At 45.1% G+C, this 27,690-nt stretch overlaps 1 protein-coding gene across 1 annotated transcript; it reads right to left on the bottom strand.

Moving 5' to 3' along the window:
- Nucleotides 1–27,690, bottom strand: SGPP1 (sphingosine-1-phosphate phosphatase 1). The gene is made up of 3 exons (XM_004584487.2): nt 26,865–27,690; nt 9,221–9,310; nt 1–1,756 (listed from the first exon to the last, which is right to left on the bottom strand). The coding sequence occupies exons 1-3, from the start codon at nt 27,570–27,572 to the stop codon at nt 1,205–1,207; spliced, it is 1,350 nt and encodes a 449-aa protein (XP_004584544.2). The 5' UTR covers nt 27,573–27,690; the 3' UTR covers nt 1–1,204.

Here is a 27,690-nt window from a genome sequence, read left to right as displayed (position 1 = left end):
TAAGTGGCTAATAACTGGGTTAACGAGAAATTAAATCCTTCAAAAAAATTCAGAAAAATGGTCTGTTTATATGTGAAGTGTGTGCATTGTCCCACCTATAAATTTCCGCTACATTTCCACTCCGTGGAAACATCTACCTGCAGTATAAACAATCAAGACAATGTGCAAAAAAATACATCTTGTTTCAATAACTTACAATGCACAGAAAAATACTTACAAAAATGGAAATATTTATCCATTTAGCTTTCCAATAAATTATTGAGAAAGTTAAGCCCATTCCACATTCCTTTCTAAATAAAGGTTAAAAAGTTAAGGGCAGTTTGCTTCTATCCCTGTTAGCTTAACACAGTTTAAAAGAATTTGCCTGATTACATGTAACTTAACATTAGCAACTTTTGTATCACAGTATACATGGCATTTCTTAAATCGGCAACAGAAAGGCACAATGAACACGCAAGAAAATTCAGTACCTGAATTATTGAACTTATGTTCAGAACAGTTGCAAACAAAAGTACTTTCAACACAGTGTACAGAAATTTTAAAAAAAAACTTCAAAAATGAATTTTCTCTGAAAATTTGGTCCACTATAAATGCCTCCCATGCTTAACCTCATGGGTAATGAAAGGGGATGGCAGTGTTAAAACAGGCAGTCGTTCAATGGGTGGCAGCAGGGGAAAATTCTGGTTTAGGAATTATGCAATTCAATCAGGAAATGGCTACCAGTGTAAATGCATGTTAACACATTTGTTAATAACAACATACCTGTACCAGGTCCCAATACACAGGCACGACTGTTTGCATATTATTATCAATTTTATGATACAGCCCTCTCAAGTTAGAAAACTATCTCAGGCATGTTGCTTTATATATAACACATATTAGATATATAAGTTCATATTATATACCTGAATATCTATTATATATAATTTGACCCCATAACAGCAGAAAACTCTCCAAGTCTCACACGTACGTTCTAATGGACACTGATCATTTTCTTGGGATTGAAACAGCTCAGCTCACTTGAACAATGTATCTTGGATGTGCAATGACAAAAGTGCACGGACTCTCATGAATTTACTTAAATAATTAAGTTAAATTCCTGCAAAAAAAGCCTAACTCCGATTTGGCTTTTACCTAGAACATACTTTTAGGTCAGTAATGAATACCTTCTTTTCTTATTATAAGCAATATGTGTTTCTTCCCATCAAGAGATACCAATGAAGGAAAGCATGTAAGGAATTAAAAATGTGATAGAGAAACCAACCATTCCGTAGGTGATATACCGGTAAGGGAGTTCAACTTCCATGTGCTGTCTTGCTTTGCGAATATCATCACTTGGTATATTGAAGATCTTGCAGGCTAAAGGAATGGTGATCTTTTTCATGATATCTCTGAGTATTACCACAAATACCATCCCTATGAAAGTCCGCAATATGGCTTTTGCAACCAGGGTCACGGTAATCGGGGGCCGGGCTAAAGGTAACGTATCTAGAGAAGGTTCTAATATCAGCCCTAAGGTATAACTGACATGAGATCCACAGGCAACTCCAGCGCCGCTTCCGAGAATCTCGGCCGTGTCTCCTCGAGACGTGCTCCAGGTGTCAAGCGTGAAGGAAAAGATCCCCAAGGCCAAATGAAGCCCGATGATGATGAGCGGAGCGTATCTGTGGGTTTGGTTGAAGTGGTCAATGGTGTCCACGAATGGATAGAAGACAGCTAGGATTAAAATGGTATACAGGAAGCCAGCGATAATATCCTGGGGGAGAGATGAAAAATAGAGCCAGCTAGTATAACACTGCTTTCAAAAAAAAAATGACAGGCACACATTTTTAATAATTAAAAAAATGCTGATCAAAAATGGATCATTATGTTTTCATGGTTTTACTCTTAATTACATGCATCATATATCTAACTTAATCTTGAATAATACTATGTTTAAATCATACAGCTCTGATTTTGGGGGGAAAGAATATACTTTGTAATAACTTCAGATGGTTCTAAATGTCAGAAATTAAAACTCGACAGAGAAAAATATGATGAAGGTGCCTTCTGTATCTTGAGATGTGGAGGAAATACTAATACTGTATCTACAGAGGCCTTGAGTTCAATGGAATGAGATAATCCTGGGCCAAGGAGAGAGGGCTACGGCGTGAGGTCAGGTGGATGGATAGAGGCCAAACCAAGCACAGCCTCAGCAGGCCAGAATATTAAGGTTTTGTTTCTTCTTGGGTCAGTTTCAGTCAGATTTTTCTAGTAAGCTCTCTTCATTCCATTGAAATTTTAGAATTTGCTGGCATAAACTTGGTTGTAAAATACCCTAATTATTCTTTTTATCCTGTCATAGATGTTAATGTTTTCATTTGAATTGCCCTTATTATTTCCAGGTTTAACTATTTTACTGGTCTTTACAAGGTAATACCTATTGTACCCTTTATATGTGTTTTTTTTCTCCTATGAATTCCTGCTTTTTCATACACAAGTCTTCACTCCATTTATGGCAGGAAAAAAATATTCTGTTCATTTTAAGTCAGACTGTAGCTTTTCAATATTTTCATTTTGTAAACTTTTACTAAAGGATTATATTTGAGAGAAAAAAAAATCAAATTAGCTGGTCAGTACTTTCTGTCTGCTTTCCTTGCTCTAAAAACTCTATCAATGCAAGAAAATGTGCACCCTAATCCATATGCAGCCCGACACGGTATACGCCACACAGATATGCTGACCAATAACCAGACCTTTCAATCAGACGGACTGGGCTAGGGGAGCAGTCGGCACAGAGGCTGACGACACTGCTGGGGAGACGTGGGGTTCAAGCCCCAGGATCACCCCCACTTCCAGAGGCCTGGTCACGCACACTCTGCAAGGCGGAAGAGGGTGATGGGTCAAGTTCTTGGGACCCTAGCTAGTTTTCCACACAGTCGCATGTAAGATTTCTATAGAAATCTCTCTGATCATTTATTGTAAATCAAAGCAACATAGAGAGAGGGGAAAAGGTTGCTCCTCCATCTGCCGGTTCATTCCCCAACGGCTGCCAACACCCGGACCTGCGCCAGGCGGAAGCCGGGGCCAGCAACTCCAATCTGGTCTTCCGTGTGGGTGACAAGCAACCAAGTCCTCGGGTACCTTCCAGTGCCTTTCCAGGCGCATTAGCACAGGAGTCAGGATGTAAACCAGCTCTCTACTGTACAGTGCCACCACGGCAAGCAGCAGTTAACCCATGCACCATCTAGTTCTTGTCTATTTCTTAAACAAGTAAATTAAACTAAAAAAGTTCTTCATTTTTTTTTTTTTTTTTGCAAAAGAAAAATCATTTGGGGAACTGGTAGACCCAGTCCTCAAGCTTCTATTTCTTAAAACAAGTAAATTAAACTAAAAAAGTTCTTCATTTTTTTTTTTTTTTTTTTTTTTTTGCAAAAGAAAAATCATTTGGGGAACTGGTAGACCCAGTCCTCAAGCTTCTGATTTAACTGATGTATGGTGAGAGCATCAGTGTTTTTCCAATTCTCCCAGTGATTTTTTTTTTTAAAGATTTATTCATTTTATTACAGCCAGATATACACAGAGGAGGAGAGACAGAGAGGAAGATCTTCCGTCCGATGATTCACTCCCCAAGTGAGCCGCCACGGGCCGATGCACGCCAATCCGAAGCCGGGAACCTGGAACCTCTTCCAGGTTTCCCACGCGGGTGCAGGGTCCCAAAGCCTTGGGCCGTCCTCGACTGCTTTCCCAGGCCACAAGCAGGGAGCTGGATGGGGAGTGGAGCTGCAGGGATTAGAACCGGCGCCCATATGGGATCCCGGGGCTTTCAAGGCGAGGACTTTAGCCGCTAGGCCACGCCGCTGGGCCCTCTCCCAGTGATTTTAATGTATACCTTACACCCTCAGCTGAAAACCACGACATTACACAGTACCACACATATTTACACTGCCTCTCAGAGAAGGTGAACTTTTACCCTGTTTATTTATGCATCCCCAGTGCAGTGGGGCATTAGTGAGCAGGAAACACATGTGTGATTAAACTAAGACAGGTTAAAAAAAAAAAAAAAAAAGAAAAAAGAAAAAAAAAAATCCTTAGACTCATCCTGTTGGTCCTGCACTTTTGCGTGACAAGAACTCCCTAGGAAAATCAGGTGAAACCTAGCTTCTTCAGCCTGGCCCGGAGGTGTTTCTGGGGACAGCAATAACCAGTTTCCACACTAGCAGTACCGCCTTCGTAATGGGCGGCCTGCCATGGCTTCCCCGAAAGCACCATTTCCCTCCGGCTGTTCTCAGCATAAAGATGGAGAGAAGAACCAACTGTCCCTTTCAGAAGTGTCCAAATTTAATGCAAATTTTTGGTTACTGTGATCTGCTGTAAGGTTTGTTCCTTTCTATTGGGAAGGTTGATTCTACAGAGACAAGGGGAGAGAGATAAGCCCATCCACTGGTTCACTCTCCACATGGTCGCAACAGCCGGAGCTGAGCTGATCTGAGGCCAGGAGCCAGGAATCTTGAGCCTCTTCTCGGTCTCCCATGTGGGTGCAGGAGCCTAAGGACTTGGGTCCTCCTCCAAAGCATTTCCAGGCCATTTGTAGGTTAACTGGGTTGGAAGTGGAGCAGCCAGGAGTCCAATTAGTGCCTAGATGGGATGCTGGCACTGCAGGCTGAGGCTTAGGCTGCAGTGCCTTAGCACAGGCCCTATCTTAATTGGTTCTGAAATAAAGAAAATGGGGCCCGGCACAATACCCTAGAGGCTAAAGTCTTTGCCTTGAATGCACTGGGATCACATATGGGTGCCAGTTCTAATTCTGACAGCTCCACTTATCCAGCTTATCCAGCTCCCTGCTTGTGGCCTGGGAAAGCAGTTGAGGATGGCCCAAAAGCTCAGCTCCGGCCATTGTAGTCACTTGGGGAGTGAATCAGCAGACAGAAAATCCTCCTCTGTATATCTGACTTTCCAATCAAAATTAATCAAGAAAGAAAAGACAGACAGAAAGAAAGGAAAAAAGAAAATTGGATTAAGATTACACAGCTAGTTATTTAGTCTCAAAGACTAAAGGTGATCAACCAATTTACTGGAAAAATGAGTGCTTTCAGTAACAGAGTAAGTGTCAGGAGTGAAGACAAACTAAATTTTCAACTTTCTGAGGTTATACGTAAACATTCACTGATACACACTAAAATTTACACAGGGATTTTGGTTAAGTGAATTTTACTGCAATTACTCAGAAATCCAGTTAAGCGTCCCAAATTCTAACCTGCTTTTGGATCACAGAATCTCAAAGTATGTGACTGTCAGACCTACACTCTTCAAGTTTTGGACTCCAACAATCAGTTTGTCTCATGAGGCAATGTTCTCTTCCTAGACTCTCTCTGTCCATCCACCTTGTCATTCAAGGGACTGGGAAACTCCTGCAGGAACCAGGCTGGGAAGCCAGAGGCTGCTGCTCTGTTGTTTTTTCTTGCTGACCCAGTGTTTTATGTGGAAGTGTCCTCAGCTCTGTAGCTGTCACAGACAAGTGCACTGAGCTGGGTGTGTTACATGAATGACCATTTGTCCTCAGACGAAGAGTTACTAACAGCCAGGCAGGTGCCCCCACCTGCAGCACCAGCTCCCCCAGTGGGCACATTGAGGGTTCAAGTCCCAAGGCTCTACTTTTAATCCAGCTCTCTGCTAACGGCCATGGGGGAGCCGGAAGAAGCTCCTGGCTCTCGCTTTGCAACAACCCAGCTCTGGTCATTGCGGCTGTGCGGGAAGTGGGTCAGTGGATAGAAGATCTATGTGTTTCCTTTTCTCTGTGTAACTCTGCCTTTCAAATAATAAAAATAAATAAACAAAAACAGTGAAGTTACAAATTTACAAAAATTATATTCCTTCTCACTCTTTCTGCCTCTGCCTTTCCCTCGAACTCAGCCTTTCAAATAAATAATGCCTTTTTCTAAAAAAAAAAAAAAAAGGGGGGGGTGGACTCAGTAGTCTTACACGCTAATATTTGGCCATTTGAGTTCTTTGAAATAACTTTGGGGGGGTATGGGCATTCCTTCTTTTTCTTTTTTGGGGGATTAAGAAAACCAGTTTAGGAAAATAGACAGATGTTAAAAATAAACTGAACTGTTGCTCTTTGCATTATAACACTACAAAAGCTCACGGCAAACACGAGAGAAGTGTTCCTTATAAATTATTTATAGTTCATTACTAGAGCTCTCTTGTTAATAAAGATAACTGATTAGACAATCTGGTTTCTAAGCACCTACTAGAAATTTGCAGGGGACACTCTACCATGATAATTTGACAATAAACAACAAAGATTCCAATTATCCTCTAAAACACACTTCAGTGCTTGCTTCGGCAGCACACATATTTTAAAAATTGAAACAATACTTGGGCCCGGTGGCGTGGCCTAGTGGCTAAAGTCCTCGCCTTGAAAGCCCCAGGATCCCATATGGGCGCCGGTTCTAATCCCTGCAGCTCCACTTCCCATCCAGCTCCCTGCTTGTGGCCTGGGAAAGCAGTTGAGAACGGCCCAATGCATTGGGACACTGCACCCACGTGGGAGACCCGGAGGAGGTTCCTGGTTCCCGGCATCGGATCGGCGCGCACCGGCCCGTTGCGGCTCACTTGGGGAGTGAATCATCGGGTGGAAGATCTTCCTCTCTGTCTCTCCTCCTCTGTGTATATCTGGCTGTAATAAAATGAATAAATCTTTAAAAAAAAAAAATGGAAACAATACAGAAATTAACATAACTCCTGAGTAAGAATGACACAAGATTTGTTTTTAAGGATTTTTTTTTTCTTAATTTGAAAAGCAGAGACAGAGCTCTTCCACCCAGCTCTCCCACATGGGTGGCAGGGCCCAAGTGACTGGGCTGTTCTCTGCTGTGTTCCCAAGCACATCAGCAGAGAGCTAAAGCAGAAGTAGTTGGGACCCGAACTGGCAGTCCTGAAAGAAAAGAAAAGAAAAGAAAAGAGGAGAGGAGAGGAGAGGAGAGGAGACAAGGGGAGGGGAGGGGAGGGGAGGGGAGGGGAGGGGAGGGGAGAGGAGAGGAGAGGAGAGGAGAGGAGAGGAGAGGAGAGGAGGGAAGACCCAGCACGGTAGCCTAGTGGCTAAAGTTCTTGCCTTACATGCGCCGGGATCCCATATGGGTGCCGGTTCTAATCCCGGCGGTCCCACTTCTCATCCTGCTCCCTGCCTGTGGCCTGGGAAAGCAGTCAAGGACAGCCCAAAGCCTTGGGATCCGCGAGGCAGCTCCTGGCTCCTGGCTATAGCCATTGTAGCTGCTTGGGGAGTGAATCATTGGATGGAAGATCTTCCTCTTTGTCTCTCCTTCTCTCTGTATATCTGACTTTCTAATAAAAAAAAAAAAAGAAAGAAAGAAATTGCAGTAGGCTTTTGGCACAGCTCTTGGCATGTTTGCATCTCCTACGGGAGTGCCTGGGTTTGGGTTCCAGCTACATTCCTGGTGCCAACTTCCTGCTAATGCAATTTCAGGAAGCCAGAAAGTGACAGCTTACATATTTGGGTTACTGTCACACAAGTGGGGGAGACCGTGAGTGTGCCACTCTTAGCTTTGGTTTGGCCTGCGCTGGCCCTAACAAATGACTGATTTTTATCTTTCAAATAAACAGACTTCATTTCCTTATCTCTAAAAGATTTAATTTGAAAGGCAAAGTTAGAAAGAGAGAGAGGAAAGACAGAAAGGAAGATCTTTCAGCCACAGTCCACTCCCCCAAATGGCCGTACTGGTCAAGGCTGGGCCAGGCAGAAGCCCAGAATTCCATCTGGGTCTCCCAGGAGTTCAAGTACTTTGGCCATTTCCCACTGCTCCGTTAGCAGGGAGTTGGATCAGACGCAATGCAGGCAAGACTAGAACTAGCACTCTAACAGGACACCAGCATTGCATACAACAGAGATCTGATGTGTGGGTGCCGGTTTGTGTCCCAGCTGCTCCATTTCCCATCCAGCTCCCTGCTTGTGGCCTGGGAAAACAGTCAAGGATGGTCCAAAGTCTTGGGACCCTGCACCTGTGTGGGAGGACTGGAGGAGATTCCAGATTCCTGGCTTCGGATCGGCTCAGCTCTGCCACTGTGGTCACTTGGGGAGTGAACCAGTGGTTGGAAGATCTTCCTCTCTGTATCTCCTTCTCTCTTTGTATCTGCCTTTCCAATAAAAATAAATAAATGACCTTAAGAAGAAAAAAAGGAAAATTACCAATTGAGATGCTGGGGCTAGAGGGAGAGTGCGGTTCTGTTTCCAGGAATGGGTCATCTATTGCAGGTGACAGAGCACCGGAAAAGCAAGCGCGATTCAGGTGTAGTGGGAGCAGGGTCGCCTAACCGATGTGAGAAAGGGAAGCTGGGGAAGGCAGCAAGGAATGCAGGAGGTGAGAACATTTGTAGTGAGGCTTGAAGGATACATGAGGTAGTTACCCAGGGAAAGAAAGTGACCAGGGCATGGCAAACAAAGGCCACAGCACTCGTAGCATTGTGGAAGTGAAGAAACATGTACTGCATTTGAGAAAACCTCAGTCAGTCAAGACACACAGTACACCTGTGTCTAGGAACGCTTATTACACAGGAGGCTGAATACGGAGTGGAGATTCAAAGTGCAAGCAGGGCCGCTAGTCAAGGAGCCACTGTGGTAATGTGATGAGGCTGCGGGGGAGAACTCAGAGGCATGCTCCTAGGGACACGGGGTAAAGGGAAAGGAGCGGCAGTGGCTGCAAACAGAGTCAGGGTCCTGGGCCGCTGCTGCTCAGACTGACCTGCCCTCTCCAGCTACCTGATCTGATCTGAGAACAGATGGAACAGAGAAGGTAAATCCCATTTGATAGGTAAATATGAATGACGCCAGGATAGTTTAGTTTCTAGTCACTTGGCCTTTACTAGTACTTGTTGGAGTTCTCCTTGGTTTCTGAAACCACACGGTTGGTCGGTTTTGACTCCGTGATAGAATCGACTTGGAAGAAATTTCAGCAGACACAGAACTGGGCCTGAGAGGAGGAAGAAATACTATCCTGAGCGACAGCCCTGGTTACCGGGACTGCCCGAGCCTCCGATTACCACACGGGAACTTAGCACAGCAACACAAGGATATTTTTTTGCAAAACAAAGTTAGAAGACTTTACAATAACAGTATTTTCTTATTTAGGTTTCAAATAAATTTGCAAATCACTAGACGTTATAAAAGTTCATGTCAGTGTTAGAAAAAAGTGGAACATTAACAACATGACAATTTCCTTACCAGAATGGAGTGCATTCCCATGTAAATTCTACTTATGCAAACTAGAGAGCTCCAGCAGGGAATAAGAATCAGTCCATATATAAGAGGATACTAAAGGGGGGGGGGGGAAAAGAAATAAAATAAGTTAATGATAGTTGCTATGAACATGCAAATGAAAACCAACTTACTATACAACTCCACAACACAAGAATGATGTGTTTTTCCTTCCCATTGCGTTTCCAGCAGCTAACCCTAAGCACAACACAGAACAGACGTGAAAGGAATTTTGGCATGAATGAACAAATGAATTTAAATCCTGTGTGAGACTGGCTCATTTTTGGCACTTGAGAACAGATTGCACCCCAGCCACACAGAAGGGCAGGTGGCGGCTACTCTTTGCTCCGCAGTGAAGGAGCCTCTGCGAGAGGACGAGCGGAGCCCGGGCCACGTCAGTGTCCTCACCTCCCGCCCAGACCATGCTGGCAGGTGACGCGACTGCCCGTGATGATTCAAGTTCTAACTGCCCATTGCGCAGACATGGGAAAGCAGATGATCTTCATGGGACTGCACTTAGGAACGAGGCCCCAACGGCAGAAACACTGAGAAGGTAGGATGGAGCACTCACACGCTTTCAGATTTCAAAATGTACTGCAATGATCAAGACAGTGTGCACACGGACTAAGAACTGAGAATAGAAACCAGTGGACTGGAATTGGGAGTCTAAAAATGAACATGATGTATGTGGTTAACTGCTTTCTAACAAAGGCACCAAGAACGTTCCGTGAGGAAGGAACAATCCCTTTAACAGTGCCAGGACATTTGAGTATCTTCATGCAAGAACGAAGTTGGACTCTTAACTCACACCACCTACAAAAATGAACTCAGAATGGATCAACAACTTAAACAGAAGAGCTAAAACCACACAACTAACGAGAAAACGTTAGAGGGACAGGTTTTCAACATCCTGGGTGAGAAAATATTCTTAAATGTGACACTAAATGCATTTGCCACAGAAAATTCCCGCACCTTCATAAAAAATGTATGTACAACAAAGGATATTATCAAAAAAGTGAAGACAGCTGTCGAGTCAGAGAAATTGCTTATAAATCATGTATCTAATATTTGTAAAACACGCTTACAACTCAAAAACAAACAGGATTGGACATTTAGCCTGGCAAATAAGCTGTACACGCCACCTCGGAGTGGTTGGCTCCAAACTCTTGCTTTTAACATCGGACTCCAACTTCTTGCAGACCCAGAGGAGGGGGGGAGCAGAAACGGTGTAAATAATTGGGTTCTTGCATATAAGAGCCGACACGCTGCCTAAGCCTGTCTTCATCTCTCTCTCTTTCCAGAAACAAAGAGAAAAAAAAAAACGGATAAAGACTTGAATATATATTTTTCCTAAGAAAGTATATACATGGCCAACATGAAAATACACTCAATGCCTAGCCATGAAGAAAATGCAAACCAAAACCACAGTGGTGGGGGGGGCTCGGTACCGTGGCACGTGGGATGCGCCCATCCATACTGGAGTGCTGCTTGGAATCCAGCTATTATGCTTCCAATCTAGTTTCCTGCTAATGCCACAGATCATGGCTCAAGTACTTGCACTCCTGGACTCCTTCAGACCTTGTTTTAACACCTCCCACGACATTCTAGCTATAGCAGCAACCCTCTCCACCTAGGATGCTTTGTTTTTCTCCATAACCCTTATCTTTGACACAGGTCTATTCATGTCTGAGGATATACTGTATGTTTATAGATGGTCTGTATTTATGCTTCAATATTATTTATCTTGCTTATTTTTTTCCATCCTCAAGAATGCAAGTTCCACGTCCGGCCCATGACTGTATCGGCATGGACTCCCACAGTGCCTACTGCAGAGCAGGCAGGCAGTTTAACAGCTGTGGAAGTAAACTCAAGTCCTGCCACTAAGGACATCAGCCCTGTCACACCACATACCTGATAGCGTGACGTCAGAAGCTACAGGAACGTTTAGTTTCCAGACTCAAACATCGGCTGTGTTAACTTTTAGTTCTAACAGCAACTGTGTAACCCACCATAATAAACTGCAGCATGAGAATCCATTTGCATAATCAGTAGTTTTCAAAGCTTACCTAAATTAGGTGGGTGCTGTGACATAACAGGTAAAGCTACTGCCCATCATGCCAGCATCCCATACAGGGGTGGGATCAAGTTCTGGCTGCTCCATTTTCCAACCCAGCTCCCTGCTAACGTGTCTAGAAGAGCAGTATAAGACGGTCCAAGTGCTTGGGTCCACACACCCACATCAGGGGCCTGGAAGGAGCTCCTGGCTCCTGGCCTCAGCCCCACCCAGCCTTGGCTATTGGAGGCCATTTTGGAGTGAACCAGGAGATGAAAGATCTGTCTCTCTCCTTCTGTCATTCCGCCTTTCAAATAAATAAATACATAAATAAAATTTAAAACAATTGTGAGGACTGTATAAACTTGGACTTTCAGAAGTAATGTAATATTTATTTATTTGAAAGGGAGTTACAGAGAAGAGAAACAGAGAGATCTCCCGTCTGGTGCTCCACTCCCCAGAGTCTGCCACAAGGGTGCAGGGGCCTAAGCACCTGGGCAATCTGCTGCTTTTCCCTGATCAGTAACGGAGGGCTCAATCAGAAGTGAAGCACTGGGGGCACAAACCTGCACCCACATGGGATGTCAGCACTGGGGTCACAGGCTTCTTGTTGACTATGCCGTAACATGGGTTCAAAAACATGTCTTGGACTCTTAGCATGCCATGGACTCTAACCAGCACTCAGATAAGGAATGCGGAGTTACACCAACCTGCTGTGGGACAACGCCAGCTCCGTTCCTGCCACTTTCTGTACTAGTGGGCTAGTGTGGACTAACTCACGTACAGTCACTTCACATAAACATTGAGAAAATCACAAATTAAGATATTATCTTTTTTTTTTTTACCAACTCTCAACTAATGCCATTTTTGTTACTGTATCTCTTCCAAACTCTTAATTTATCACGAATTAGTTTAGCAACTAATGGAACTTAAAACAAGTTGGAACTTAAAATACATTTTATATCACAAACCACGATAAGGGAAGAACTATTTGGTACCCTAGAGTTGATGAAGTCTAACGTTACCACAACAGACTCCATTTCCCCATTCCTCCTTCAGGGCTGGGCTCCGGGCTGCAGCTTACTCCCCATCTCATCCACGGGTATGCCACATCTTCTAAAACTAAGATGAACAAGTGCCTGACTCCCTCCCCACAAACCAGAGAAGCAAAATTTAACCTAATAAATCCAGACTTCCAAGCAGTTTCCAATTCACTAATAGCTGCTCAATGTTTGCAGAAGTTATAGTTACTTTTCTGTTTTTGTGATCTCTTGGATAATCCAGCCCTGTCTGCTAGGAAGGCCCAGAAAATTTCTCCATCAAAAAAAAAAAAAATCTCCTCTAATGTGGATCCCTTCAAACGTGTTGGTTTTGTTTCCAGATCTGGCTTTGGCTGACAGCAGTTGTAGAGTAGCAAACAGCTGCCTCAGCACTGACCTAGGTGGAGCCGGGCTGAGAACAGTGTCTTCCAATGCAAAGGCATTCCAATGGCCAATCTAGCAACTCTGCAAGGCCCCCGTTTGTCTGTTTTTACAGCCAGAGTTTGGGGGACCAGGAGAGACTCATTCCCCTTCCCTTGGCCACAGCAATCTAACCAGCTTTTCCCTTTGCCTTTTTATTTTTTTTTTAAAGATTTATTTATTTTTATTGCAAAATCAGATATACAGAGAGGAGGAGAGACAGAGAGGAAGATCTTTCATCCACTGGTTCACTCCCCAAGTGGCCACAATGCCTGGAGTTGAGCCAATTCTCAACCAGGAGCCAGGAGCTTCTTCCGGATCTCCCATGGAGGTGCAGGGTCCCAAGGCTTTGGGCCGTCCTCTACTGCTTTCCCAGACCTCAGGCAGGGAGCTGGATGGGAAGCGGGGCTGCTGGGACACAAACCATCACCCATATGGGATCCTGGCAGGTACAAGCCAAGGACGTTAGCCTCTAGGTTACCATGCCGGGTCCTATTTTGAATTCTTGTAATGGATAGTGTACAGTGTATGTAAACAACAGATGACAAAGATGGGACACATAAGGCATAACTATGCCTCACTCTCCTACACTTCTAAGAGAATGAAAATTGATAAAAGTTTTCTGGAAAGCACTTTATCAATACATAAGATGCTCTAAATGTTTTTAATACATGGGCCCAGCAATTCTGCTAGAATTCTAAAGACATGAAACTGTGGGTAGAGATTCATACGTATAAATGTTTACCCTAAAACACTTAAACCATGTACAAATGAACAAGGAGCATTGCTTAGACTGCTGTCCTTAGGAATACTGCCTTTTGCAGCTACCCAGACCTGACTCTAACCATTTACAATGGGCACTCTTACTTCCTGGAATTCAGAAAATGTAAGAAGAAATAGAAACAAAATTAAACTATCCTAAGAAGAAGAAGAAAAAACAAACAAACAAACAAAAAACAAGATGTGCTCAAGGGATACATGGTATCTCATCTAGCCCTAAGGAGGAATAAGGCTGAGCCTGGAGAGGAAGCCAGAGCCACACCCTGGCTGTCAGGAGACCAGCACTTCCTTAAAACAAAGCCATTTCATTTTGCTTTTTCTGAAGAGCAACTTGTCTGCACTTAAGACCACGTGGTAGATGAAAAGCCTCTGAACTTGCTTCCACAGCGAGCAAAGTGGACCAGGTTCTGTCACTATCCTCACTTCCTGGGGCTCAGCGCCTGTAGAGATGACACAGCTGCCCTGCGGGAGAGGGAGCTTCGCGAGCTTGTACCCCAGTGGCCCGCGCCAAGCCTCAGCTTCCTCAGTGTGGGGCCATGGGCTCGTTCTGCCTTCTCTAAGTGGGGATACTAACATCTACAGTAATTATAATCCGACAGTATAAAAGGCTGGGTTTTTGCTGGAATATGAAAAGAGTTCATTCATTTAGAAGGTTTTCCAGGAGTTTTTACTGTTGGGAAAATGTATGACAATCTATTAGTCATGGTTCTCCAGAGAAACAGAACTGCCAGGAAGCACATATATACTAACAGAAATTCATTCTAAGGAACTGACTCTTTGAAGCGTGGAGGGTGCGAAGTTCAAAACCTCCAGGGCCAGCCACCAGGCGAGAGGCCCAGGGAAGGGCTGCTGTGGGAGCTGCAGGCTGGCCGCAGAAGGCAGTCAGCAGGCACGGCGTTGTCCTCCACAAGACAGGGCAGTGGTCAGGGTGCTTTCTCTCCAGGCTTCAGCTAGCTGGATAGGTTTCCCTTACAAAGTAGCTCAAAGTCTACTGATTTCCACGTTAAATGTTAAATGAGTATGATGGCCCAGCAGACACGTAAGATTAATGATTGCAAGCCTGGCGCAGTAGCCTAGTAGCTTTTAAAGTCCTTGCCTTGCATGCGCTGGGTTCCCATATGGTTGCCAGTTCATGTCCCAGTGGTCCCACTTCCCATCCAGTCCTTGCTTGTGGCCTGGGAAAGCAATCGAGGATGGCCCAAAAGTCTTGGGAGCCTGTACCCATGTGGGAGATCTGCAAGCAGCTCCTGGCTCCTGGCTGAGGATTGGCTCAGCTCCAGGCACTGAGGCCACTTGGGGAGTGAACCAATGGATGGAAGATCTTCTCTGTCTCTCCTCCTCTCTGTATATGACTTTCAAATAAAAATAAAATTTTTTTAAAAAGTTAATGATTGGATAAGAAAGCTATGGTTCATCTACTCCATGGAATACTACTCAGCTATTAAAAAAAACAAAATGCAGTTCTTTGTGGCCAAATGGGCCAAACTGGAAACCATAATGCTAAGGGAAATGAGCCAATCCCAAAAGGTTAAATACCACATGTTTGCCTTAATTTGATATGATGTTATGTATAACAAGTTATGTTATGAATGTTATATGTTGTGTATAAACCAAAATTGAAATGTCAATGAGGTGGTCACAGAAGGTGGATAAGAAATCGCATTTACTTTTACCATATTGGTTACTCATTACTATGTCAATTAATTCCATAATGATGTAAATTTTTGCTGATGGTATGTTGGAGCTTTTAATTGATCGGGATGATACTCTGCTGGCTCTGTCTTCAGACCAGAGAGCGTATACCTAAGAAGCCATTGAACTTGACTGGACAATAAGATGCTGGACTCTATGTTTGGTATATGCTTGCAATGGGGGAATCTCAACTGAACTTGAACTGTGGTTATGCAACAAGGTGGAGGAATCCACCATGGTGGGAGGGTTTGGGGAGGGGTGGGGAGAATCCCAGTACCTATGAAACTGTGTCACATAATACAATGTAATTAATGAATTTAAAATAAAAAAAAAATAATAATAATAAAAAATAAAAAAATAAAAAAAAGTTAATGATTGCATAGATTCTATACTTAAAAAATAGATTTCATCTATATTAGGGCCTCAAATATTTTCAAATTGTAATGAAAAATATTTAAAATATTAGCATTTTTTCCTCTCATTTTTCCCAATTCTTCTGTAAGCCAGAACTTCTCTTGCCTGTGGCTTGAGCGGAACGTAACACTGCTGACTGCCTTCCTTCTCCAGGAACAGTGGGCTGCATGCGCTTCCAGCCTCCCTCTAGGGCAGAAGGTTTTTTATGACACTGTCTGATCTTTGTCCCTTGTTTCTGAACTCTTCTCAACCCGGCCTCAGGGAGCGACTCTGCTCCCTTGACCACAACAGCTATGTGGAGCAGGCATGGCAAAGCTAATTCACTGGCTGGGCAGAGCTCATCAGATTTTTTTTTTTTCCTTTAAAAGCAATTTGAAATGAATTCAGAAAGACAGTTCTGCCATCTGCTCGAATGTGTCAGCGCTTTGGGACCAGGGGTGAGTGAGATAGACACGTACATGCCGAAGCAGGGAGAGGAGCAGGGGAGAAAAGCGGAGAGACAATGCAAGCCTGAGAAACGAGGGCAGAGCGCCAGCCTGCAGTGCTGGCCACAGTCCAGGGTCCAGCTCCAAGCCCTCGGGAAGCCCAGGCCAGCAGCACTGCCTTGCCCTTGGCTTCTACAAGATGCCTGCTTTGATGTTCAAGTACATTTCTTAGGCCAGTCCAATAAGGTTTGCTACCACAGCCTCTAAACACACACACACACACACACACACAGTACCTTTAAATACACAGCATTAGATAATCCCCCAAATACCTTCTCGCCTCTCAGAGGGATTCCTGTGAGATTCTCTAACAGGTTCTTCTCACTCATATTTCAATATTGACTCATTACTTAAAGATTGGGATGTCTCTAAGGTTTTCTTCCTCTCCTTGCTTCATTCCACATCTGTGCGCTGACCTAGTCTCCTTCATGGATAGAAGTATCTCCTGGATGACTTCAGACCGCTGTCTTTTTTAGATTTACTAATTATTGGAAAGACATGTATAGAGAGAAGGAGAGACAGAGAGAAAGATCTTCTTCATTCCCCAAATACCCACAACAGCCAGAACTGATCTGAAGCCAGGAGCCAGGAGCCCCCTCCAGGTTTCCCATGTGCGTGCAGTGTCCCAAGGACGTGAGCCATCCTTTGCTGCCTTCCCAGGCCACAAGCAGGGAGCTGGCTGGGACACGAATTGGCGTCCACAGGGATGCTGGTACTTGCAGGGAGAGGAACAGCCTGCGAGCCACCACAATGGCCGCATCCATACAGCTGCCTGCCAGACACCTTAAACACAGCGCGTGTTCACCTGCGATTGCGTCCACTGTGCCCGCGTTTCCCCTCAATGACAGTTCCAATACGTCTCTAGATCAAGCCGCTCCTGCTTAGTCTGCCAAAGAGGATATCTGCAAGTAATCCTCTCCCCTTTTCCCCTCCTTCCTGCCCTCTCCCATCAGTCACTGCGTCCTCTCAATCCTGCCACAGAATACTCACCAAGTTCACCCCATTTCTCTCTAATCCTATTGACATTAACTAGCTTAGAGGCTGACAAAGCTGTGCTGATTCTGTTTTTCCTTTTTTTTTTTTTCCAAAAACACAGATAATAAACTGCCTTAAAAATTTTGTGGACTACACAGTCTCTGGCACAGCTATTCAACTTTGCAACGATGGCATGCACCCAACAGGGTCATCTCACCACGAGAGAAAGGGATTCAAAAATCAGGAACCGGCCCAGGAGAAACGAAAATGCACATCTATCCACACAACCACTCACAGAACAAAACAACCAAAAAGGGACATAACGCCCATCAACTGATGAAACAATTAATAAAATAGGCTACAGTATGCACCACTCACCCTGATTTTACTTTCTGTTCTTTCAGTATTAGCAGTCAGGCAAATATTAAATAGAAGATTCCACAAATAAAACCTTGTAAGTTTTAAGAAACTTCTATTACACTCTATTGTTTCATTGTTGTCAATCATCTCTTAAATGCCTAATTTGTAAGTTACTCACTACTTTAAGTATATGCAATGCAAGGGCACTTACTTCAGAGTACCTGGGTTCAATCCTTCGCTCTGGTTCCTGACCCCATGAACCTACCAACACAGACTCCGGGATACAGCAGTGACGGCCCAACCAACTGGGTTTTTGCTTCCCATGTGGGAGAACTGGACTCAGTTCCCAACTCTCGGCCTTGTTCTGGCCCCAGCCTTCATGGCCCTTGAGGAGTGACCCACTAGATGGGAGCTACAGTTCTGTGCCTGCTTCTCAGGCCCTGGCTTAAAAAAAAAATCATGAAGCGCATACAGTATACTTAAAAAAATGCATGGCTTTCCATATTTTGCACTTAAGTAAGCTTATGTTTTAATTTCAGTTACCTTTTGGTGGTACCTCATATAAGAACAAGCATAGTGGGCCTGGTGCGGTGGCCTAGCGGCTAGAGACCTTGCCTTGTATGTGTCAGGATACCATGAAGGTGATGGTTGGTGTCTTGGCAGCCCCGCTTCCCATCAAGCTCCCTGCTTGTGGCCTGGGAAAGCAGTCGAGGGTGGTCCACAGCCTTGGGACCCTGCAGGCACGTGGGAGACCCAGAGGAAGCTCCTGGCTTTGGATTGGCTCATATCCGGCTGTTGTAGCCACTTGGGGAGTGAACCAGCAGACAGAAGATCTTTCTGTCTCTCTTCCTCTCTGTAAATCTGATTTTCCAATAAAAAGCATAGTATGTAGCATTTGGTGCTCTCTGAAGCTCCTCTTGGAACAAATCCCCTGGCCATGAGGGAGAAATTACTGGAGATCCAGTTTGTGGAGTCTCATTCAATAACAAAAAGGAATGAAGCATTTAACACTTTGTTACAACAGGAGTGAGTGAACCTCAAAAAAATGCTCCATGAAAAAAAGACAGTCACAACAGACTAGCATGCTTCTATTTATATGAAACGGCCACACCAAGCAAATCAATGCAGACATAAAGTAGATGGGTTTGTAGCCAAGAGATTAGAGAAAAGCGAGATTAGATAAAGTGGTGTGAGATTTCTCTTCGGGATGATAAAAATATTATAAATCTGACTGTGGTCATGCTTGCATAATCCTGTGAATATACACCAAAATTTTTTTTCTATATTTTCAAAGGGATGACTTGGGTACTATGTAAATAATATTTCAGTAATATATTCTATATTTAAAAAAAAAAGTAGAGTTAAGAGGATTTCTGTTCCTGTCCATAACTGATTAACTGTAAGACTGCCTTTCCACTATAAGCACATAGGATGCTAGATAAATTAGATAAGAAAACTGTTTTTTTCCTATTGTTTGATAAAAAGAGAACCAATAAGATGAGCCCTACGGCCACCTTTGTTGCCACAGGCTGTTTCCAGGCTGTGTTGGCACACAAGAAAGCACTGAAACAATGTCCTGCAGTTTTACTGTGCTTGGGGGGAACCTGGTGTCCCCGGAGGCCAGGACAGAGTTCCTGAGGCAGAAGTGTGCACGGGGAGGGTCCTGGAGATGGGCAGAGGACACTCAGCAGCTTGCTGGTTGACTATCCACCTGTGCTGGACCGGGCAGAAAGTCCACCAGGCTCAGGAAACAAGCACCGGGATGCATCAGACCAAAACACGGCCCAAGCCCATGTATTTCTGGACTTGCTCTCCCACCGGGCAGAGTGAAGAGGGAACGGAGGAGAGTGGACAGGAGGTTACCAGCTGGACAGTGAGACTGAAGTTAGCTCCAGAACCTGGTTACTCTGGACCCATCCTAACACGGCTAAAAGGATCAAACTGACAAGATGAGGAGACGGTGAGCTGGGAAAAGAGGTTAAAAAAAAAGTGAGACTTCTAGACAAAACATATACAGTATCTGAAATCATCCCATGATACATCAAACTACCAGAAAATTAGATGCTGCAAAAGAATATTTCGGGCCCGGCGGCGTGGCCTAGCGGCTTAAGTCCTCGCCTTGAAAGCCCCGGGATCCCATATGGGGGCCGGTTCTAATCCCGGCAGCTCCACTTCCCATCCAGCTCCCTGCTTGTGGCCTGGGAAAGCAGCCGAGGACGGCCCAAAGCTTTGGGACACTGCACCTGCGTGGGAGACCCGGAAGAGGTTCCTGGTTCCCGGCTTCGGATCGGCGCGCATCGGCCCGTTGCGGCTCACTTGGGGAGTGAATCATCGGATGGAAGATCTTCCTCTCTGTCTCTCCTCCTCTGTGTATATCTGGCTGTAATAAAATGAATAAATCTTTAAAAAAAAAAAAACAGAACAACAAACTTGAAGCCACAGCTTTATAAACTATCCAAAAGGATGTGCAGAGAAAAACCCCAAAACAAAAACAGAACAGAGCAGCAGCAGTCCGAATGAACAAACACATGAAACTAAGAACCCAGAAAATAATGAGGGAGGTGGGCCCAGTGCAGTAGCCTAGTGGCCAAAGTCCTTGCCTTGCACGTCCAGGATCCCATTTGGTTCCACTTCCCTTCCAGCTCCCTGCTGGTGGCCTGGGAAAGCAGTCGAGAACAGCTCAAGGCCTTTGGACCCTGTACCCGGAGACCCAGAAGAAGCTCTAGGATCCTAGCTGTGACTGGCTCAGCTCTGTCCATCTTGGCTACTTGGGGAGTGAACTAGCAGACGGAAGATCTGGCTGCTGTAGCCGTTTGGGGAAGGAATCAGTTGACTAAAGCTCTCTGTAACACTGCCTTTCAAAAAATGAATACACCCTTTTTTATCTTAAAAAAGAGAAAACGCTTTTTCCAAAATGAATTAAAAATGTTTGAAACAAAACATCTAAGATGGCATTGGCAGTATGTATACGTGAGAAAAATGTAGGCCCTTTAGAAAGAAGGAAAATTATACCAGTTTCAAAACAATGTTAGCACTGTCTACTTCACATACTAGAACATTATGCAAAAATAATAACAATGTGCTGAGTTTTGTAACATAGATACAAATGTAGGACAACATGTTACAAAAGAAGGAGGGAGAGAGAAATGGAAAAAACATTGTTGCAAGGTTTTTCTGCTACACTTGAAGTGTGATAAAATTCGTGTGAAAGTGGAGCAACCATTCAAAAAACATAGTAAAAAAATAGTAAGTTAAAAAAAATTAGCAAGTAAAAACATCCATCTAAGAGGAAAAGGAAACAGCAAAGGAAACACAGGGACTGGCATCGTGGCACAGCTGGTTAAGTCAGCACCAGTCATGCCAGCATCCACATCAGGGTACTGGTTCAAGCCTGGCAGCATGGCTTCTGATCCAGCTCCCTGCTAACGCACCTAGAAAGGCCGTGGAGAATGGCTCACGTACTTGGGCACTGCCAGTCTGATGGAGGACCTGACAGATGGAGTTCCAGCCATTTGGTGAGTGAACCAGTGGAGAAATACCAGCATCTATTGCTCTGCCATTCACAAGAGTAAGTAAATCTTACAAAAAAAAAAAAGTGAGGGGGTTGGGGGAGGCTCAGCACAGGAACCTAGTAGCTCAAGTCCTTGCCTTGCATGCACTGGGATCCTGCATAGGCGCCTGTTCATACCCTAGTGGCGCCACTTCCCATCCAGCTCCCTGCTTGTGACTTGGAAAAGCAGGAGAGGATGGCCAGAGCCTTGAGACCCTGCACCCACATGGGAGGCCTGGAAGAATTTCCTGGCTCCTGATCAGATCAACGTGGGCCGCTGTGGCCACTTCGGGAGTGAATCAGCAGATGGGAGATCTTTCTCTCTGTCTCTCCTTCATTCTATAAATCTGACTTTCCAATAAAAATAAATAAATCTTAAAAAAAAAAAAAGTTGCATTGGGGCTGGCATCGTATAGTGGGTAAAGCCTGCAATTTTGATAGCTCTTACAGGTGCTGATTCGTATCCTCGCTGCTCCACTTCCCTTCTAGCTCCCTGCTTATGGCCTGGGAAAAGCAACAGAAGATGACTCAAGTTCTTAGATTCTTGCACCTACATGGGAGACCTGAAAGAAGCTCCTGATTCCTGGCTACAGACCAACCCAGTTGTATAGGCCATCTGGGTAATGAACCACTGGATGGAAGATGTATTTCTGTCTCTCCCTTTCTCTCTTCATAAATGTCTTTCAAATAAATAAATGAATAAATCTTTCTTGTAGTGGCTGGGTCTTGAACTGGTGCCCATATGTGATTCCAGTACTGCAGGTGGAAACCTCACCCATTATACCATAGCACTGGTCCCAAGACATTTGACAGTCATTGCAATAATAAGAGGCAATGAGAGGCAACCAGGAACTCTCATATATTACCATTAGGTATGTACATATGTTCAGTCTTTGTAAAGAGCAGTTTGTTAAGGCTCAAACACAGGGCCTAGTGGCTAAAGTCCTTGCCTTGAATGCACTAGGATCCCATATGGGCACTGGTTCTAATCCTGGCTGCCCTACTTTCCATCCAGCTCCCTGCCTGTGGCCTGGGAAAGCAGTTGAAGACGGCCCAAAGCCTTGGGACCCTGCATATAATATACGTGGGAAGTTGAACTTGACTGGACAATAAGATGCTGGACTCTATGTTTGGTATATGCTTGCGATGGGGGAATCTCAACTGAATTGGAACTGTGGTTATGCAACAAGGTGGAGGAATCCACCATGGTGGGAGGGTTTGGGGAGGGGTGGGGAGAACCCAAGTACCTATGAAACTGTGTCACATAATACAATGTAATTAATGAATTAAAAATAATAAATAATTTTAAAAAAGTAAAAAAAATATATATACGTGGGAAACCTGGAGGAAGCTCCTGGCTCCTGGCTTTGAATCTTCGCATTGGCACAGCTTCGGCTGTTGCGGTCACTTAGGGAGTGGATAGAGGGATGAAACATCTTCCTGTCTGTATATCTGACTTCCCAATAACAAATAAATAAACCTTAAAAAAAAAAAAAAGGAATCATTCTATATCTACAGGAAGTAAAGATTATCTCTGGACGTTCAAACAAGAAAAGTGAAAGAGTAAGTCCCACGGAAAAATACCCTTCTTATGTAAATCCAGAATTTTCGACATCGTATTACCAATTCAAAATAACTCATTTCTAAGTTAAGAATTAGTAATTAGCACTTGCAAACTCACAGAATGTGAACTTGGAACACGAGGATAACGTCAGACACACAAGCCAACCAACTCGATGTGTTCACGCACTGTATTTCAGCACAGTGTGCCCTGCACGTTCACAGCCCCTCGCCTCCGCTGCCTGGGACCTCCATCCGACTCTTCTTGCCTTTCTTCCCTCCAGCTTCTCACAATCTCATCGACAGCGGGGCCGTTTCTCACGTTCAAAACTATTTTGTGAGACTATCTCACATGCTTTTCTCTCTGAAAGCTCTTCTGTTTTTAGGTTTTTATTTATGTTGGGTGTATAAAGGTAAGGGTTGAAAACCAGCTCATGTGCGTCAACACTGTGATGTATTTTAAACCCTCCCAGTGGTGCATACTGCAAGGGTGTGCACACACAAAAACACAGGTGGCCTTCTCAAGGCGTGCTAACAACATTCTTGCATTTCAAGAACACAGCCACACCTACGTCAAAAATGGTACTTGTCACAGCAGATCATAATCTTAAAATCAGAGAGCAAGATTTGAAATGAGTTTTCCTGGGAGCTCCTTTGAGTCAGTTTGCACTGAATTCCAACCTTGGCTACTTACTATTTGTGTTAATTCAAGTAAGTTACAAAACGTCCTGGTGGGCTTTGTTTCTTCATCGGTAAGCTTGCATTAGTGACAGAACCAAACACCAGGATGCTGTAAGAGCAGACCAACCAGCTTGCGGGGGGAGGGGAAAAGAAGGAAGGAGATCTATACCCGCAAAATAGTAGAAAGGAAAATAAGAAATAGGAAAAAAAGAGTAGACCAACTAGGCAACACGCATCTCAAACTGTGGCCCACAAGTACTGTTTAATATATTACATGACAGGTATTATAAAAAGTAGTGAAGCCATACTTGTGAAAGACTAGTTGGGAATGAGTTTATAAGGTATGAAATAAGATTAAACTATGAAGATGAAACTCATCTAAAACCTCCTTAGTAGTATTAGATTAAATGTAAAATTATAACTGACTATATGCCATATAACTTATTTCTGGGAGAAACAAACACAAAAGGAATATATTCTTCAAAGGATTTCTTAACATCCAGTGCTCCTCATCTACCACCTTTTCCCCCAAATCAGGCTACTGAAAATTCTAGTCTGTAAGAGCACTACGCGTTAGCCCAAGGGACCTTCTGTTAATTAATCTCCGGAAAAAAAGGCCAGAACACTTTCTATCTTGCATTAACACAAAATGCGTATTTTTTTTTTAAAAAGCTTCAGGCCCGGCGCTGCAGCCTAGCAGCTAAAGTCCTCACCTTGAATGTGCCAAGATCCCATATTGGCACTGGTTCTAACCTTCCCATCCAGCTCCCTGCTTGTGGCCTGGGAAAGCAGTGGAAGACGGCCCAAAGCCTTGGGACCCTGCAGGCACGTGGGAGACCTGGAAGAGGTCCTGGCTCCTGGCTTTGGATTGGTGCAGCTCCGGCCGTTGCAGTCCTTTGGGGAGTGATTGAATGAACGGAAGATCTTTCTCTCTCTCTCCTCCTCTCTGTATATCTGACTTTGCAATAAAAATAAATAAATATTTAAGGAAAAAAAGCTTCAAGTATCTGCTTGAGGCTGTATATTCCTACTTCACTTTTTATATTAAAATGTACCTTTAAAAGATCCTAAAGTGGAATTGCTAAGGAGCAGAGAGCTGAGAAATAGGGAATACGTGCTAAGGTTCCAGAGGTAGTCTTTGAGGATTTCAGCCCTGTACAAACGCAATGTTCCTTGCTTATCTATCAGATCAGAATTTCTGGGAGCAGGGCAGAGACCTGTGCTTTAAACAGCTGACATTTGAAGAGTAAATGAGCATCACAGGCCCAAGCAGGAGGCTGGGCCTGCCTCCCTGCCTGTCTGGAGGAAGTAGCCAGGGCTCTTGATGGACTGCCCAGCCAAACAGGCACCTGCGAGGAAAACACCTGGCTTCCAGTTCAATGCGTCCCTCAGTTGCTACTGTTTCGTTTTCTTTCATTATCGGCTCAGTAACAATGAGCCTCCACAGGAGCCCAACATCCAACGGAGAGGAGTAAGACAAACGCCCAAGCAAAGAAAGCACCTCAGCCGCTTTGAAAAGCAAACAGGTGCAACTCACTGGGCTGACCAGTCAAGCCCAAGGAACACAACTTGCATGTGAGGGAGGCCTTTCTTTCAGAATAGTTCACCAAGAGAACAACAACAAAGCAAATTTAGAATTGTATTCAAAGTTAGAGTGGGGAAAAAATGTAAAATAAAAAAATTTAATCATTACCAGATTAACTTTAACGTAACCAACCAGCCAGGCACAACATGTGTGAAATGACAGTTTTGAGATTGTGTGATTTTTCTAACACTGCCCAGCTCAAATTCTAAAATTACACAGTAACACTGTTCAAACTTTACAGTTAAATACACTGGGCTGTTTAAGAACTGTAAGCTTCTTCTGATAATGCAAGCAGCCCTGAAACATTAGAATACTGGCAGCTGCATCCCAGCAACAATTCAACGTTATTGTTCTCGGTCTTCCTGTAAGCATGTGTCCCGAACACAGAAGAGCAAAAAATAACTGTTTTCTCTTCAGACTGATAATATTAATAGCCACTCAACTGCTGAGGCACCAAAAGTGGCCTGAGGTCATCCACGTCCTGAAGGCCTCAGGAAGACCAAAGATATCACCCGCTAACTTAGCAAACTGAACACAACTCATGGACAAATTCGGAAATAATTCAGATTGAATTTTCAAAAGCCCTGGTGTATATCATGAGTAGCAGCGTCTATTTCCTTTGGTTAAACTGTCAAGAAATGTATGATTTCTCTTAATTCTGCCATTCTTGCTAGGCACATGACATGTTTTATTTTTATTCTTATTTTACAATGCAGTTCCATAGGCTCTGGGGTTTCCCCTCACTGATTCCCCCCACATCATTACAGTGTCATAGACATGACATGTTTGTTAACTTACCCGGAGTTGGGAAACACAAGGGTACTCAGAAAGTGAGCTTTTCTGTGTTACCAACGTGTGCCCAGTGCGGGCTAAGCAAGTCCACCCTCGTGCGCTTTTCAACAGACTGTAAACTGCTTCCTCTCACTGTAAGATGATTCCCGGCAGTCAAGAAGGGGAAAAAAATAACCCAGGAAATCTGCTTCCTTACACTCTCCACAAGCACACACCTGATTCCTACTAAAGTCTCCCAGACTAACAAAATCCTAATGATTCACAAGACAGATAAAGCCAGCCCAGGAGCCCAAGAAATGTTGCCTTTGTGTGAAAGGACCTGGACATTTTCAAACTAAGCAGCATTTAGGGATCACAGAGAACTCAAAACTGCAAAGCCCACAGAAGTTGGCCAAATGACGGGCTTAACATGAAAAACGTTAAGGGGAACATGAAAAACGATCAGGGGATCCCCAACACACACACACACACCCCACCCCTGAAGACCAACTTGTAAATCCTACGAGTGTTTACAGTTACCGTGCTAATAAGACTGGGGCAGTTCAATAACAGGCACCACAGAGATCCGGAAGACAGGACACATGATGCCACCAGTAAGTTAGCAACCACACCTCCCTGAGGAAAAAAAAAAAACACACGGCACTCCCACACGGGGCGCTGTCCTTGCTAGCCCACTGCTTCTCTGCTCGCTCGGGGTCCTACACCTGGGTGCCGCGACCACCTGTCCCCTCCGGGTCTCAAGCTGCATCCGTTCGGGGCAGGAGGGGTTGGAGGGAAGGAGAGAAAACCAGCGCCTATCACAGTGAGGCCAGGGACTCCCTGGCAAGAAACTTCACTTTCACTCTGCAAGGCCGAAAGAATTAACGAGTTCAAAAAGTCAACCGATAAAATTAGAAAAAAAAAAAAAAAAAAAAGTCAACCGACGCCCAGTGGTTCCAAGAAGGGCACTGCCATGAAAATAGCATCTCGGGTCTAAGTCTCTAGGTTTTCCTAGATTATAGAACGTGTCTTATTTATGCATCTAACCTCCACAAAAGGCCTGTTTTCGGATACTGTCAAAACGTGTGTGTGTGTGTGTGTGTGTGTGTGTGTGTGTAGGGAGAGAGAAAGGGGAGAGCGGAGAATACCTGGGGCGGAACGGCCCGGTTAACTGAAAGCACTAGTTGAGGACTCCAAGTCCTGGCCGCCCCGGGGCCGCCCCGGGGGCAGGAGAGGAGCGTTTACCTGCCAGCGGCCATAGGTGAGCAGCACCATGGCGATGGGGATGGCGGTGCCGGACATGGCGTGCGTGGAGGGCATGCTGTACTCGGAGTTGTAGAAGACCTCCAACTTGACCACGGGCGGCGAGGCGGGCCGCGGCCAGCGGATGATGTCCTTGGTGCACTGGCCCAGGTACATGACCAGCACCCAGATGATCACCAGCCGCCGGCCCACCAGCGGGTCCAGGTTCCAGATCCAGAAGGGGAAGAAGAGGATGTAGAAGAGTTCGTTGCCCAGCTCCGTGCCGAACCAGAACAGGTAGTAGAGCGGCCAGTTGCTCACGCGGACCAGCTCGCCCTCCTCGCCCGTCAACGAGTTGCGGCGCAGGGAGCCCGCACGCCGCGGTGCAGCCGCCGCTCCCGCCGGGCCCAGCTCGGCCGCCAGCCCGTTCCGCACGCCGTTGGGGGCGCCGCCGCCGCCGCCGCCTCCGTCCGCCTTGGCACAGCACTGATTGCGCTCGCCCCCGGGCGGCTGGGGGCCTCCCGGAGCCGCCGTCTGCCGTCCCCGCCGCCGCAGGTCTCCGGCGAGGGGCGCCTCCGCCTCCTCATCCTCCCGCGCCTCCGGGGAGCGGCTCGGCGGCGCTTCCACCCCGCACAGCCGCTGGAAACGGGCCACTTTCTGCGGCTCCTGCAGGCGGCAGGCCAGCTGGGCCAGGCGCTGCCACAGCGACATGATCACGGGGGACTCCCCGACCCCGGGCGAGCGGGAGGACTCCTGCCTTCCCTCCCTCCCCGCCACCACACACACACACACACACACCCAGCGCAGCCCCGAACCGTCCGTGCGCGCC

The sequence above is a fragment of the Ochotona princeps genome, chromosome 26 (genome assembly GCF_030435755.1).
Source record: "Ochotona princeps isolate mOchPri1 chromosome 26, mOchPri1.hap1, whole genome shotgun sequence".
Lineage (NCBI taxonomy): Eukaryota > Metazoa > Chordata > Mammalia > Lagomorpha > Ochotonidae > Ochotona > Ochotona princeps.
This window is presented reverse-complemented; position numbering and strand designations above follow the sequence as displayed.